General features: G+C 42.7%; 1 protein-coding gene across 3 annotated transcripts in view; it reads right to left on the reverse strand.

Moving 5' to 3' along the window:
- Tbc1d4 (TBC1 domain family member 4) overlaps positions 1-17,312 on the reverse strand; it is a 166,998-nt gene that overhangs the window by 32,566 nt on the left and 117,120 nt on the right. For 2 of the 3 annotated variants that reach the window (XM_029468868.2, XM_021181592.3), the window contains 6 exons: positions 15,157-15,248; positions 14,818-14,928; positions 12,706-12,825; positions 4,217-4,291; positions 2,042-2,268; positions 64-228 (listed from right to left, as the gene is read on the reverse strand). In XM_029468868.2, the coding sequence (XP_029324728.1) occupies positions 64-228; positions 2,042-2,268; positions 4,217-4,291; positions 12,706-12,825; positions 14,818-14,928; positions 15,157-15,248 (790 nt within the window). The remainder of the gene's footprint in view (positions 1-63; positions 229-2,041; positions 2,269-4,216; positions 4,292-12,705; positions 12,826-14,817; positions 14,929-15,156; positions 15,249-17,312) is intronic. The other variant, XM_021181593.3, reaches the window with a different exon arrangement.

Below are 17,312 nucleotides of genomic sequence, written 5' to 3' on the forward strand. Positions count from 1 at the left end.
TAACATTATCAATGTATCACCGGAGCAAAATGGCACTTGGCAGACAGCACACCGTGGTCTCACCTGATTTCATTTTCATACTGTGGGGACAGTCTACCTGAATTCTGATAAAAGCTTTTCAGGAAAGAGGGAGCAGTGAAGGAAGGGGCAGAGAAGGATGTGTGAAGGCTTGGAAGGCTGCAGGAAGAATTACTCTCCTTGTACATGCGCCGGGCTGACGGGACAATGCTGAGTACAGAAAACACAGCAGAGATCTCTTACAATCCACATTTCAGCAGAATCGACACTTACTAAGAAAAAGCACAGAGATAGGTTCTCGCTACTAATTTACTCTTTCCTTGAAGGGCTGCGAGCTAGCGCTGGCCCAGAACTTACAGAGGAGAGCAGGCAGTCCTCTGCTCAGTGGCTAAACTGAAGCGTCCCCCTTCACATGTTGTATCTCTTAACACTTTGGGGACAAAACATCTGCTTACATGCAGAAGAGACATAAAGGGTCGGGGGAGGAAAAACACAAATAGTTACAGGAAGACGATTTACCTGAGAGGATAAACTGATAATGAATAATACAAAGATTAACAATTCTAAAGATGCAAACCCCTTCTACATATTGGTACACATGTTTGGCAGATGTCAGTCTCCACACACAATATCTCTGGCTTATCCAACATTATAATCGTGTTATGTCCTATGTAGACCTGAGGCACTGTTAATCCAAAGCCTTAGATCTCCCCCATGGCTTTGTTAATAAACAGGGGGTTTACAGCACAGAATGCATCTAAATAACAGAAAGTGGTAGCTTTTTATACTGATGATGATCAAAAGTATTTGAAAGCATAGGATACGACTTTTGGAAAAGTCAGGGAAGAATTAGAAGAGACACCATTTGTCTTTCAAACTGACTGATACCGTTTATTCTTGATAATAGTTTGCTCTCGGGGTGAAGAGATTTGTTGTCTTAGGTAAAAATCAATAGAGTAAAAATCAGATTGTGTATAAAATCTTGGTTTGCATATGAACCACTTAATCTCCTTCTTACGCACACAGGTTCTGAAGACAATTCACTGATTTTCTTTATCTTGGTAACCTATGTGCTTTATAACCTACTTGGCTTTTGGAATTCAAATCAATCAGAAAACAGCAGTGAAGGCTTGGAAGCCTCATGAGAGGAAAACATGATTAAAAAAAAAACAGAAAAGTAAATCTGATAACGCTTCATAGCAAAACTGGCCTCTTTATATGACGTTTTTGTCTTCAGATGGTTTTATTTATGTCTCTGACTAACATGGACAGTCAATCCCTCTGTCAACATGAAAGACATGGAGAAAAAAGGGGGAGCGGGGGGAGACAGCAGTAAAACATGGATCTGAGCTGAAGAGGAAAAAGCTCCATGTTTTACCTTTACCCCGTCATACCTGACGACAAATAATTTTTGTTAAAAACAATATATATATATATATATATATATATATATATATATATATATATATATATATGTGTGTGTGTGTGTGTGTTTCATAGATATCATTTTAGATAAAATGATAAAATGCGTAGTAGTTGTCATACTTTGCTTTAATTTGCTATATAGTAAAACACAGCCCAATGTTCTCTCCTGTGTGAAGGGAGCTTAGACATCTGCCTCAACCTGGTATGTGACTTCAGACTGACAAGAAGCTGTAGGCTGGACATCGATGCTGTGTGACTCCCTCGGAGCCAACACTGAAGAGACAGGATGTAATATGTGCCAGGGCGTTTTGGGGGTTGGGGGACAAAACGATCAAATGCCATGTTTTCTCTATTATTTCTGGAGCAAAAAAAAAAAAATTAAAAGCTTCCCTTTGAAATGATAGGAGTTTCTCAGGGAATACCGTAACCTCAGCCATCTTCCCTTAACTGAGAGAAGTGCACCCCTTACTTCCCTGCTCCTTCTGAACCCTAACATCTGGTGAAAGCATGAAATACAATCCACCCTGACTCCAAAGTGACCCAAACAGAATGACATTAAACTTTGCCGTCCCATAGTAGGGGACAGGCCAGGACCTACCTGCATTGTTCGCTGGAGCTCTGCCTCAGTAGAGGGGACCGTAGGCCGTGGGCCTTGCCATCTTGCAAGTTCAGCTTCCTCCTTGAACTTGAAGGTGGGTGGCTGAATGTGTGAGCCCGTCTTCGGAACTGTGGAGAGTCGGAGTCCTCCTCTGGGAAGGCGTGCCAGGCGGAGGACAGTGGGGAGGCTGGCGGTGTCCCAGGAGGAGAGTCCCCTGGTGAGAAGTCCTACAACAGAAACCAACCGGGAAGGTGTCTGCCGCCACCGGGCTTGCTACAGACACCAAACACCCAGAACTGAGCGGAGAAAGGGGACCTGACTCATGACAAAACTGTTTTGTTTTTCTTTTTACTCAACCCTGGTGAAGATTAATCTGTTTCATCACAACCCACTGCTGCTGATAAGCAGGTGTCTCAGAGCATCCTAAAAGACAGTCAGGAAGGCAAGATAAGAAAAGGTACTCTCCCCCCTGAGGGCTGTGGTAAAATGCTAGGGCTACTAGTCCCTTCCCATTGTTGCCAGAGAGATGAGAAGAGGCCATGACCCAGAGAGGGCGGAGTCTAACGCAGGGATCTCCTAACTTCTGACCTATGGCTATGCGCGTTTCCAGGAATGTCAAAACAGTATCTCAGTGCCAGTGTGCCTGGGGCTCAGGGCAAAGCCTTTGGAAAAATAAATTTAAAGCCCATGAATTATCTTCCTCCACTCTGGATATTTCTGTCTAGTGGCATGATCTCTGTGGTAAATTTCTTTGAAAAGACATGAAAAACAGGAAATGAACCAAAGGGAGCCCTCTGGAATGCCTCTCCCATCCGGTGAAGAGGCAACATAAATCTTTCAATCCAGTCAGGTATGCTACTTAAACGGGAACCACAGTGAAATGGCTTGACGAGCCGGGCTCTGGATAATAGACACATACCAACAGGTATCTGGTGCCAGCAAAAGTTTAATTAAAAAGAAAAAAAGAATAGTGTTTTCTTAGGACAACAAAGGTTGATAGTGCCCCAAGTTGCATATTGCAGAAAACAGGAAACAGGAAACCCGCAATAGGGGCTGTCTGTGAGACAGACGATGATGTTGCAGCTGAAATAGAAGGAAAAACAAAAAAGAGGAAAAAAGGTAACAAGGAAAAAGAATAACAAGTAGGAGCCTCATGTGCATGCAAGTATGTGTGTATGTGTTTGTGCCTTCTGTGTCTGTATGTATGCCTTGTGTGTGTGTGTTTGTGTTTTGTGTATCTTTGTGTGTGCCTTGAGTGTGTGTTTGTGCCTTGTGTGTGTGTTTTTGTGTCTTGTGTGTCTTGTGTGTCTTTGTGTGTGCCTTGTATGTGTCTTGTGTGTCTTGTGTATGCCTTCTATGTGTGTTTGTGTTGTGTGTGTCTTGTGTGTCTGCGTGTGTCTGTGTTTGTGTCTTGTCTGTCTGTGTTTGCCTTGTGTGTGTTTATGTCTGTGTTTGTATTGTGTGTCTGTGTATATGCCTTTTGTGTGTGTGTCTATGTGTGTGCCTTGTCTGTGTCTGAGTGTCTATGTGTGTGTGTATGTTTATGTGTGTCTATATATGTGTCTGTGTCTGTATGCATCTTTTTTAAAAGAATTATTTATTTATTTTATGTATATGAGTACACTGTAGCTGTCCTCAAACACACCAGAAGAGGGCATCAGATCCCATTACAGATGGTTGTGAGCTACCATGTGGTTGCTGGGAATTGAACTCAGGATCTCTGGAAGAGCAGTCAGTGCTCTTAACCACTAAGCCATCTCTCCAGCCCTGTGTGTGTCTTGTGTGTGTCCTGTGTGTGTCTGTGTGTGTGTGTCCTGTGTGTGTCTGTGTGTGTACTGCGTGTGACTGTGTGTATGTGTCTATTTATAGGGTGGTAACTGGATGCTTCCGTTTGTTTGACTTTAAATCAACAGTTGCTCAAACACTATATGCAAATTATCTGTAGTGCAAAGCAAAAGAGCAGAGTCAGCCAGTGAAGGGCAAGCAGGAGGGAGCTCAGCCGGATGAAAAAGAAACTGCTGATACCCAGAGTCTTCTCATTTAAAACAACAGAGCATCCAATATTTATTTATCAAAAGATAAAAAAAATGCAAAATAATCTGGCATGCATGTTTTACCACGGCTTTGGCTAAGAGCAGTGCCTGGTAAACCTGAGAGCTGTGACCAGATAGATACCTTCTCTGAGGCAAGACTGTTGGCGCGTTCAAAGCTGTCCATACTTCCAAGCCGACCTCTCATCCTGTTAGCTCCCTGTGTGAAGAGCGCAGGCAGGATCATTAGGAATGCAGCTTGCAGTTGTACAGGAAATGTACAGAAGGTAACTCATAGTTTTCACTCGACCTAAGCATTAAGCTAACCCCTCGGTTCACTCAAACTGGCCAGCTGTAGTAACCCCGTGACTACAGATGGACCTCTCAACCCACCAGAGCACAGAGCACACAACACTTCCAAACGGCCATTGTTCCTCACTCAGCTGTTGGATAATTACAAAGATGCCTCAAGCTTCGGGAGTTACTCTGGGGTCAGCCTCAAAGGTTTCTCATCCACGAGACCAGTGAACGTGTCGGTAAGTCTTACCTCACACAGACAAATGCAAATGTGGACAGGACATTAAGATACCAAGCAAGCACCACACACCTTCCTCACAATGTGTTTTAAACATCGCAATTCACATTACAGGAATGTAATAAATATGCAAAAACAGAGTATCACAGTCCTTGAGAGGTTGAGGCAGGAGGATTACAAGTTCCACATTTGAAACCAGCATGAGCTTCAGAGTGACTTCAAGACCAGCCCGAACAAGTATTTTGTCAAAATCATGAGTACTGGCTAAGCCTGTACAGAAACCAGAGTTCTGTCCTTCATAGCTTCAAAAGGGCCTCCTAAATTTTACTGGGTTTGCTTTATTCATTATCCCATAATGCCAATAAATCAATTCACTTTAGAAGCTTAGAGGTCAGTCAATGTCACTATTAATGACTGGCTCTTGGTAGACATCTCAACACAATCTAAAAAACATGACATAACATAACAGACGGCTATCTATTCGTCTCATGTTACACACACACACACACACACACACACACACACACACACACAAACCTAAGCCAAATAGAGGAAACAGAACACAGAGGTTGGTTGAGAAGCAATCATACACAAGGTCTTAAGAGGTGACACATCAAAGACACAGAGAACTTCTAAACGGAGTGACCAGAAACGCAAATCAGGTATGGACCAGGGCCTCTGGAAAAAGAAGGGATACACAGCATTTCATAGTATTTGCTGTTTTTAAATCCACCCTCATATATACTAATAAATAGTGTATATGTATAGATAGATAGATAGATAGATAGATAGATAGATAGATAGATAGATAGATAGACACATATATTTACATATATATATGTATGTGTATATATGTGTGTGTGTGTGTGTGTGTGTGTGTGTGTGTGTCTGTGTGTGAGTTCAATTCAATTTGGGAGGTTGGAAAGAATTAAATTTTATTTTAATCTTTAATCCAAGTAATATCCGTACAAAGTCCCAAAACTCAAATTTTGTTAGCCAGTCTTTTATTGCAAAGTTGCACTACCAACTTCTTCTCTCACACTTGGAACTACACCCCCAAAAGCAAGCCTTGAGATGACTTACGCCAGTGGTTCTCAACCTTCCCAATGCTACGTCTCTTTGATAAAGTTCCTCATGTTGTGGGGACCTCCCCAACCACAAAAGTATTTTGTTGCTACTTCAGAACTATGATTGTACTCCTATTATGAGTCATAATGTAAATATCTGACATATAGTATATCTGACATGGGACTCCCCCAAAGGTGTTGTGAGTCCCCACCCCTGCTGAGGACCACTGATCTGTACTGATGCTTCCAGTATGCCACCCATGGTGTCATTCCTTAGTCTTCCTGCTTCAGACAGGATCTGGAAGACGAATTAAGTATTCTTGCTTGTTTTAACACATATTCTCTCTCTTCCCTTCACTCCCCTCTTGCTTTCCTCCTCCCCCATTTTATCACCAGTTCAATCTGTCTTTTTCTACTTTTATTATCCTGCCTTTGTAAGGACTGTTTGCGGTCATCTACATAGCTACCACAATTTCATATGATTGCATCTTGTGTCTTGTCTCTTCCTTTCTTAGGGGGTTAAAAATGACTTCTTATTCGGTAGTCATGAAATTTTCCAACAGATCACCGTATTGTCTAACATCACATGATCCAACAGTGACAGTCTTCATCTTTGAACTCAGTATTGAGACTTTTGTCCTCCTGCCCCGATCTGGACTGGATCTATAGAGCTTCCTGGTACCCTTTTCACCATCAACCGAAACATTTCCTTTGAAGCCTCTGGCATTAGAGTCCCATCTTCCTCTTTCTCAGTGTTCTTCCTCATTTTGGTGGCACACATTCACCAGGTACTTTCTGAGAAGGGGGAGGCTAGGATGGCGTTCATCTTGATTGGCATAGCTGCAAATGTCCCTATTCTGTGCTTACACTTCACTAGTAGTTCACGTGGATGTGTGAAAAGCTTCCTTCATCATCCTTTATCCTTGCTCGGCATCCTTTGTTCACAGGCTGTGTGGCTCTACAGCTTTTGTGTACCTGGCCCTGTTTCCCCTTTTAAGCAACAGAGACTGCATGACCACAGGCCTTAATGTGAACTTTATCCAGTTGCTCTAGTGTGCACTTTTCTGAGTCTATTAGATCTAGAAAGCCATGTTCATGAGCTCTAACATATTTTCTTTAATTATTTATTTGAAAACCTGTGCTGTGTCTTTTGGGAGCTTTGTCCTTTGTCCTTTGGTGGAGCTCCCAGAACATATGCCTTTAAGTTTTACACTGTTTCGTTTTCCCATGGCGTTGTTTTCTTTTGTTTTCCAGATGACTTGCTTTTCTAGCCTTCTATTGAACTTTTCCTTTGTAGCTACTACTGAAAGCATTCAGAGCTCTTCCTTACCCTTAGTTAATTGTTTCATACTTATGGCTCTTGCTTTACAAAGTAAATTATTCTTATTCATGATCAGTGTGTGTGTGTGTGTGTGTGTGTGTGTTTGAGATCTCCATAGGCTCCTTAGAGAATAACAACTTTATCAACAATAAAAGTCACAGCCAAGGATCAAGAGCCACTTGGTGGTAAGCATTTCACACTGCATGGAAATTCTGATAGGTTATTGTGGTCAAGGCAACTTCCTAGCTGGCAAAGGACAGGCAGCAATGTAAACACGGGAAGCACAATTAAGAGTATGCTCTGTGAGCAGGTGGGGCAGGGAAGGGGAAGGGGAAGGGGGGAAGGATTGTGATGGGGTGATGGGGAGGGGGACAGTGAAAGGGGTATAAAGTGAATACGTAAAAACATATTGTTTTCATTCTAAACAGCAGAATAAAAATTATCTACTCCAAATAAAAAATAAAAAAATATGCCCTTGAGCCCTTACTCAGTGCTGCCCCCGTGTGGTCTGGCTTTACGGGAAGGTGGAATTACAACAGGGAATTCACCTACATTAGGTATGCGGAGTTAGGTGTCCTGAAATGACCTAGAATCTCTCAGTGCTCTTTAAACCTTTTAATTCTGCATTATAGCAAGCAAGCATATAGTTAGGAGATATATTTACAGCTAATGAATTTTTGCAATAGTGTGTGGCTGGAAGACATTCAGTAAGGCCGATGACGCCTGCTACTTTTAGCTGTAGCTTATATGACAACCTGTCCCCATATCACAGACCATTCCCATGAGAAAAAGAATTTGCATCATAGCCGGGCGGTGGTGGCACACGCCTTTAATCCCAGCACTTGGGAGGCAGAGGCAGGTGGATTTCTGAGTTCGAGGCCAGCCTGGTCTACAAAGTGAGATCCAGGACAGCCAAGGTTATACAGAGAAACCCTGTCTCAAAAAACCAAACAGTGGACATTGCTCTCAAGATCAGAAAGGGATTCAAAATAAGTCACATTTTACACCAGAGTGCATATAGGTACCCGAGAAACAGCAAAAAGCAAACAGAACACATGTTTCTGTCTTCAATCTCTAAACATACGGCTTTCTCAGTTTTAGAGCATGACGACTGGGGAACTCCTATGCCTGTCATTTTCCTTGGGTCCACATTTCAGTGTTAATGATCTGAGCTTCTAAGAAATTATAACAGGAATCCCATCTTATAAACAAGTACATCTCGCTTTGGAAAGCAATGTAGAGCTACACTCAGGCTGAACTGAAGTTCTACTCTGTCACCCAAATTGGGAAAACAGTAAGCTGTGGAACACAAACCCAGTTAGATCTGTCAGACTTTTACCAGACAGATGGAGTGGCCAGCCTTCTGTTACATGGGAAGACCTTGGTAGGCCACAACATTTATAGCATTTGGCATCACCCCAGTACACAAAAGCTACAGTATTCACAGAGACCAAAATAAATTGGCCTTGGCCTTGCTGAGAGCCATTACAGCAATTCAAGGCATGCAGAAGAGACACTTCAAAGTCAGCCTGGCAAGGACTGTGCAGAGTACCAAGGTCTAAATGGAGGACAAAGGCAGCCCTTCAGCTTCTTTGTAAACTGCAGGTTTCCAGCCTACAGTGACTACCACGGTCACACTTCCAGAGTGGTCCTTTCACAATGCTAATTTATAATGTAACTTAGTATTGCAATGCACATTTTACAAATGGTGAAACTACAGTTGAATAGAAATGAAGTTGTCTAAGTTCCTAAAGGCTGCCAGGGACAGATCTTGCTTTCGGGTCCCTCACCAGCTACTCCATCATTCTGATGAAATTGTTACGAAAAACTGTGTTCCCTTCCTGCAGGTGACATTTTGACAGGTATTGGTAAATCCCCTACCTGAGCTGTCAGAGCCTCAAGTATCACACTTGTCCAGAGCAGCAGCTCTCAAACTTGAGGTTGTGTTGGTGTGACCTGGGGGATTTGTTAAAGCCCACACTATTGGACATGACTCCAGATTTTCTGATGAGGCAGTTCTAAGGTTAGGCCAGGATTCTGTACGACAGACAGGCTCCTAGACCAGCAGTTTTCAACTTGTGAGTTGCAGTCCCTTTAAGGTAGCCTATTAGATACTTACAATATGATTCATAACAGTAGAAACAAAACAGTTTCATGGTTGGGGAGGTCACCACAACCTAAGGAACTGCATTAAAGGGAATAGCATTAGGAAGGTTGGGAACCACTGTCCTAGATAATGGTATAGCTGTTCAAGTGTGTCCATACTGTAAGAATAAATGCTGGCCTGGAGCATGAAGCGTCACAGTGGTGAGTTAAGTAGAAACTTCATACTGTACATCAGAATCACCTGTAGTACATCTACACCAGCCGCCCCAGTCCCACTTCCTATATATTTTGATATAAGTTCAGGGTTCTCTTCCTGAAAAGCCCCACAAAAGATGTTAACAATCCATAGCCTTAACCACTCGGCCACTTCATCTCTGTGATGCTTGCAGACAGGAGCATGGCTGTCCTCTGAGAGGCTCCACCTGGCAGCTGACTGAGACGGATACAGATGCCTGTGGGCCATGAATGGAGCTTGGGGACTCTTATGGAAGAATAGGAGGAAGGATTGTGGGCCACAAAGGAGATAGGAACTCCACAGGAAGACCAACAGAGTCAATTAACCTGTACCCTTAGGGCTCTCAGAGTCTGAACTACCAACCAAAGAACGTACACAGGCTGGACCCAGGTCTCACAGCACATATGTATCAGATGTGCAGTTTGACCTTCCTGTGGGTCCTGAACAACTTGAATGGGGTTATCCTAGAACATATACTATATGTGGGATATGTTCTAACTGGGCTGCCTTGTCTGACCTCAGCAGAAGAGGAAGCACCAAGCCTTGCAGAGATTGAAGTTCCAGGGTAGGGGATACCCAGGGGTGCCCCCACCTGCTCAGAGGAAAAAAAAGAAAAAAAGAATAGCAGAAGGCATGTGGGAGGGGGTGGCCAGAAGTAGAGGCAGTGAACAGGATGTAAAGTGAATAAGTAAAAAAATAAAATAAAATAAAATAAAATAAAATGATGTTAGCATATGATCACAGCTAAGGAGACTGGCAGACAAGCTCAATCCTCTCTCTGGTTTCTCCTGTAAGTTCTGCTTAAAAATGAAAGTAAAGGATTGCTCATGCTCCACATGATAACCCTCCATCCATGCACATATGGGCAATATTAGCCGGACACACTGGGATATAAATATACCCACCATAATGAAAACGCCCCACTAACTTCTAAACCCCAGCCTATCTACGACACCTCTTTTAAACTGAGATCTTGACATGATTTTTCTCAAGAGACCCTAATTGTGCCCATTTACATATATTTTAGCATGACAAGATAAATTATAAGCAATTGACTGTGAGTTTAGAGTGTGCTCTTAAGCTATTAAGCACATTCACTTTAGAGGGTCCTGGTCAGTAATTAGCTTGCACTCCCTTACAGGACAAGAGCACCAAGTCTGGTGTTATTTAAGTGATGTTTTTCACGGTCATACATGACCTGAGAGGGGCATAATGTTGACTTGGAATGTGTTGCCACCCGTCTTCCTTAGGGGCATAACTCCATAAAACAGTTACAATAGAGGCCGTATAATGGTGAGCGCCTCGTGCCAATAAATTCCCAAAATAATGTTACTTGGAATGGCCTAGGATGGATGGAGAGACAGACAGATTATGAATAGATAGATGATAGATAGATAGATAGATAGATAGATAGATAGATAGATAGATAGATGATTGATAGATAGATAGATAGATAGATAGATAGATAGATAGATAGATAGATGATAGATAGATAGATAGATAGATGATAGATAATAGATAGATAGATAGATAGATGATAGATAGATAGATAGATAGATAGATGATAGATAGATAGATAGATAGATAGATGATAGATAATAGATAGATAGATAGATAGATGATAGATAGATAGATAGATAGATAGATAGATGATAGATAGATAGATAGATAGATAGATGATAGAGACAGATAATTGATAGATGATAGATAGATAGATAGATAGATAGATGATAGATGATAGATAGATAGATAGATAGATAGATAGATAGATAGATAGATAGATAGTAGACAGATGATTGATAGATAAACATATATGTATATACACATATATATACATATAGAGCCATATAATAGTTCAGAGCTCATTGCTAAATGACACATCCAGCATTGTTTTATAATAACAGCAGCAGGATGAGCAGTACTCTAAGTGCTGTCTGTCTGTCTATCAGCTCATTTGCTCCTCACCAACTCCCCAGGCAATGGGCACACCCCCACCCCACTCCCAGAACACACCGAAGTGGAACAAAAGAACTCTCTTCTTTGTGCCTTCTTCTGCTTTCTGGTTGTTAATGACATCACACCCTGAGGCAAGAAACTAATGAAGCCAAGTTGTCAAAGACCAGAAAATGGCAGCTATCTGAGGAGTTTGGACTAGAGGCATGCCCAAGCTGTAGGTCACAGGCAGTGTGCAACCAACAAGAGCCATGGCACAAAACTATTTGCCATGGAAAAACCAAACTCCAGAAGTCAGATGTCACCCAACCCAGCTGGCTGTCAGGGGTGGACAGGAAAGCTGCTCCCAGGTGCCCTCCATCAATAAAGCTAGGAGCTGCATAGAGCATGCCCATTTATGCACAGTCTCATGCACATACGTCTAAGTTAAACCCAACGGAAGAGTTCCTTCTGACGTCCACCCTTTTCCTCTTTGCAATTCCCTCCTCCCCTGGATGCATTGAACATTACTGAAGCCATAAAATATAACCATCCTCTGACTGAGCCCATTCGGCTGCATCTGGTCTAACATTCTCTTCACTGCACTGGGGCTACTACACCACAACTGCAGTTAGCACCCTCAGCCTGTTCAGCCTCTGGCTCCTGGCATAAGGCACCTTTCTCTGTGAGTGCTTGCTCCTACCCTCCACCTCAAACACTCAGCTAGACTTCCCTTCACAGGCTAAGCCTTCCTTCACTAGTCAGGCTCCCCACACCAGGCACCCTCTTCTGCTGGCACCTGTCTCCTGTAGGCTGGCTCTTAGACCACAAAGGTAGCATTCACACCTAAATCATGGCAGCCCTGGCCTAAGACTTCATGATTCAGAAAGAGGAAACCCCAGGGCAAAGGGAAACATGTTGCTAACATTTAAATGAAACGTGTAAAATTTCTAAATTGGATACATAATTTTTCCATTACTTCATACTGTTCTTAACACTTTATGTCAACATCTAATAGTGGACAAAGGAAAAGCAGACATTTTAAAATACATTATGAGATATCAAAACATCAGAAGTTCTTACAGAACTGCACATCAGGATTGGATTCCCCATTTCTACACATACATATCTCTAACAAGAAATCTCTGTGGCTTGACCTCAGATTTCAGAGGTCAGAGAACAAATCTAGACCTTCCGAAGAAGGAAACTTGTTTTATGAGGTTTCTAAGACATGGTGCTACTCTGTAGCCCAGGCTAGCTGCTCATTCCAGTCTTGCCTCTGATTCTCAAATTTAGAGATTACAAGATTATGTTATTGCAGTGCTAACTGAATTAAAGTTTTCTTAACAGCACCCCCTTGACGAACCCTTCAGCGAGCTGATCACAAGTGAAGCAGAAAGCAGATATGTTTGCCTAGGATAGCCCAGTTCAGTCTTACCCTGGAGAAGATATTTTCCAGGGAGGAAGTTAAGGATCTCTTCGCTTTGTTTTTCAGAACATCAAGCTTGAACCTCCCACCACTTGTCACATTTTCTGGGATGGTACTATTTGAAATAATCTAGGAAAAGAAAAACAGCAGGGTTAGTGTCAGCACACTTGTGGTTAAATGAGGCCTTAAATGTAGGCTCAGGAAGAAGCAGTTAAAAAAAAAAAAAAGTGCAAGCAATCTTCAAGTCGCCCAATTAAGACGTAATAATTTAGGTTCCACACTGTGAACACAAAGATTATAAGGAAGAGAGTTTAATATTGTACGTAATAAAAAAGACAAAAATAAAACCTTTCCCCATGCCTCTCCACTTCACGTATATTTCCCCGCTTCATTTACCAAAGATTAAAAACTCAGGATGTCAGTTTTTCTGCTGTTTTTCATTTGACTACCTCCATCCTTTTCCAACGTGTCTGTCTGTGGTGTGGCCCAGTCATACGGGAAAGCAACTTTCAACGAGCAGAAAACTCTGAGACCTAAGCTGCATCCCAGTGATGCCTTTGTGAAACTCAGGTTTCAGGGCTGGAGAAGTGGCTCAGTGATTACGAGCACTGGTTGTTCTCTCGGAGGACCCAGGTTCTGATCCTAGCACATCCACAGTAGATCACAGTCTTTCATAACTCCAGTTCTAGGGGATCCAATGCCTCTTCTGACCTCTGTGGTCGCCCCCCCCCCATACACACACACATGCACAGACAGACACATGTGACGGCAAACCAGTCAGACAGACAAAATCAATAAATCTTAAACAACAACGACGACAAACCCTCCATTCTTATTTGTACGTGGTCATGTACCTTTCAGAGTAGTAAAGATCTGCCAGTAACGTGAATCAATGGGGTGTCTTCGGTTAGGTGCTCTTGAGTATTTAATCCCATAAATACCATAAAAATCAGGTCCTCTGCCGAACTGAGAAGGTGAAGCTAGGGGGAACCCTGAGAGGGAGCCCTCAAGCACTAGATAAATGGGAAATATGTTAATATCAATGCTAAGAAGAGAGGCCCGATGTTTTAGGGGAATTTATCACCTCGGCATATTTAATGTCACACAAAGGTCAAGAGAAAGAGACTGAAAGGGCAGACTAGTCTGCTGGCTTCAGGCGGGTGCAGGGGCTCTCAAAGGGTCACGCCTGATCACCCCCTGCATCTTAGAGGGGAGGGTGAGATGGCTCAGCTAGCAAGGGAGTTTCTGCATGCCTGACCACCTGGGTTAGACTCAAGGGAGGTTCCTGGGAAGAAAGAACTGACTCCTGGAGACTCTTCTCTGACCTCCACACTCATGCACACACAAAACACACAAAATGTACCAAAGAGAGAAGCAACAGCTTTGGCTGCAAAGCCAGGCACGGTGATAGGAACTTCTAATTCTACCTCTGGGAAGGCTGAAGCAGGAAGACCTGGAGTTTGGGGGAAAGCTGGGCTCCATCTCAAATGTCTCCACACCAAAATAAGTCACTGATGCAACAAAAGGGGCAGTGAAATACAAAACCAGGATTTATCTGTGTCCTTTGGAGGTGTGTATGTAGGGTTCTAGTGATGGTGGTCTTGTGGTGGGTTGTTGGTTTGTTTGTTTGTTGTTTTTGCTTTGTTAATCACTGTGCAACTGAGAATTTATTCAAACCCATGGGCTCAGACATGCCATCCTTCAGTTTACAGTGGAAGCAGGCATGCACAAGAATGACCATGGTCCATGTTACCATTCAGATAAAACAGGTGTAGAAATATGTAAAAAAAAAAAAAAAATCATAGGTCAATGTAATTTTAACATATGTTCATTCATTGTTGTACATTGTGAATCTACATGGTTGCCTTTTTTCTACCCAAAATACCAAGTTATTTTACATTTTGAAACTATAATGATTGTATCCATCTCCATGCACCAGTGTCTGCTAAAATTTCCCATGAACCTCATAAATGCTAGGTTTTTTTCTAAGGCACAGAAACACCCTAACAAAGGGGAGAGCCCAAAGGAACGAATCCTCTCCCATGTCGTGTGTGATCTCTTAACTCCATGTGTGAATTAATGCACAGACAGACATAAACCAAGGAGGAGGTCTGCTCTCACCGCCGGCCCTTCCCCGATGTGCACGTGGGTCCTCTGCTTGGCTTCACAGAGCTGCCTCAGGTGCAAAATCACAAGTTCGTTCTCCTCCTGGTCGCTGATGGGCTTCATCTTCTGTTGAAAACACGAGGGGAGAGCCGAGTAGGGCAAACGGGACTCACCGCTCTTGGTATAACCTCAGCTAGATTTACATGTCTAGAGGATATATAGAAATCTAGCTTTCCCATTCTGCTAACCGTAGGGATGTGTATCTTCCAGGCAATGGAACGAAAAGAAGAATTCAGTGATGGGACCCCATGTTGCTCCTGACGTTTGTTACAGGAGATCTGTGAAGAGTGTTACCTGAACCCGTTCAAAGATGTCAGCTTGCTCGTTATCCGTCAGCGAAGAGAGGTGCCTCTGGATTACCAGCTTGGCTCGAGGTGGGTAGAGACCTAAAAGATGAGGAAGCTGGAGGTAGAGGCTGCCTTCAGAGGTGTAAGCGCACGCATGTCGGCCGGAAGTTACCCTCCCCCTCCCTCAGCTGGTTCCTAACTTCAGTCTTCTCAGGATGGGGAACCCTGGAGCATGAACAGCAGAAAGACAAAACCTAGCAGCAAAGCACCTAAACCAGCAGATACCCCAGTGGACCTGGACTGCGAATGTCTACAAAGAATCTCTAATGCTGCCAAGAACAGCCAGCTTCTACTCCCTAAACTAGCAAACCAAGGACTATGAGAACTCCCAAGGGAACTCACATGGCAGCCCAGGGCCCGTGTTAGTTAGAAAGTTTGGAAAGTCAAGGGCTAGCCTTAGCCGCGACTGCTGAGCTACCCATCATAAACGTAAGTTAATAGTAACGTTGAAATACAGGACAACTGAAACAAGGGTGATCCCTACTCGGGCCTTCCATTTAAATCGAGTAAAACTTCATTTTGGGCAATTATTCCATAAAATACTTTACTTCTCTGTATTGAGATATTTATAAACCTTTCCACTGTTTTTCATTGTCATTGTTGTTGTTAGATCATCTCATTTTGTAGCCCAAGTCAGCTTCAAATCTTGTCACCTCAGCAATCTCTGCGCTGTGCAGCAAACCTTTCCATGTGTGCTAGACTGTAAATTCCAGCAAATATTCCACGCATGCACACAGAGTGTATACAAAGTCCTTGGAGAATTGTCTCCATAAGGATGTTTCTATTTTTAATTTTTTTGTTAAAAAAAGGGGGGGGGAGAAAGTTTAATTCACAGTTACAATGATCAAGTGAGCATCCATTGTAAACATACAAGTTACCTGTCCCTGTAAGTATTGCCACTATATTTGGATTACAGAGAAGCCATCTAGCCATATATAACATATAGTAAACTTTTATGTGGACTAGCAATTTTTAAAAATAATTTGGTATTAAGCAAGATGGACCAGAGGTTAAAGGTGTTTGCCGCCAAGTTTGCACCCCACAAACCAGATGTCAGGAAATGAAAAGCAACTTAATCAAGTTGTCCTCTGACCTCCACATGAGACCTGTGCCACACTAGGACTCACATGCCACTACACATAACAACTAAATAAATAACGTTAAAGTAAAAAGATGGTCATGAAAGGTTCTCACTCTCGGATGGTAAACACAGTCTAAAATATCAAGCCAAGATTTTAGTGTTTTCCGCGGCATCTGGTATTTTTACTTATAATGGATAAGACAAAGTTGCTGACTAAAAATACTTTCTTACGACTTAATTCAGTGTAACAGAGTTTCACTACAAGCACTACCATGTTTCATAAGCCTGCGGTTAAGTATTCTAATTGGATTTCTAAGGAAAACACAAAGTGTCAGATACTGAAAGCAAAGCAATCTGTGGGAACTTTAGCCGTGTGCATGGGTTGATTTTGGGGGGAGTTGAGAAGGTGTTGAAGCCAGTGGTTGATGTCGGATGTCTTTTCTCTCTCCCATCCACCTCAGTTTGGAATGTCATTTCCGCTTCAGCTTGACTCTCTTGCCATCTATCCCCTAAGACACAAGACACACTCGTCTCTGTTCTTTGCACTCCAGCAATGGGCTAGCAGGCTTGTGTCATGATGCCTACCCTTTGTAAGTGTGTTAAATGTCAGTCTTCATATACGTGTGCTAAATGTCGGTCCTCGTGCTTACACTGTTTGCTCTCCACCCAGTTTGCTCGCCACCTCCTCAGTCTCTACACTTTAGTGACTTTTTAAAAAATGACCCAGATCTCTGCAGATAGCATGGCAAAGATACCTTTTTAAAAACTGTTGCAAAAAATTAGAATTTAGTTCATGACTACAAGGAGTCATGCACAGCTGGCTTACACAAGCTTGCCCACAAGTGCACCTATTGAAGTTCACTATGAGGCAGGAACAGGGACAAGGACAGTGACTTTTCATCCCCTCCTTTCTCTCGGAAGCATGGGCAATATTCTATAGATGGTCACAGAGATAACGCTGAAATCTATTTTGATGGTAGGAAGCACTCATAAGCCTGACTTCTTATGTACTAGCAAAGGCT

The sequence above is a fragment of the Mus caroli genome, unplaced genomic scaffold (assembly GCF_978045245.1).
Source record: "Mus caroli unplaced genomic scaffold, Mus_caroli_1 scaffold_12, whole genome shotgun sequence".
Lineage (NCBI taxonomy): Eukaryota > Metazoa > Chordata > Mammalia > Rodentia > Muridae > Mus > Mus caroli.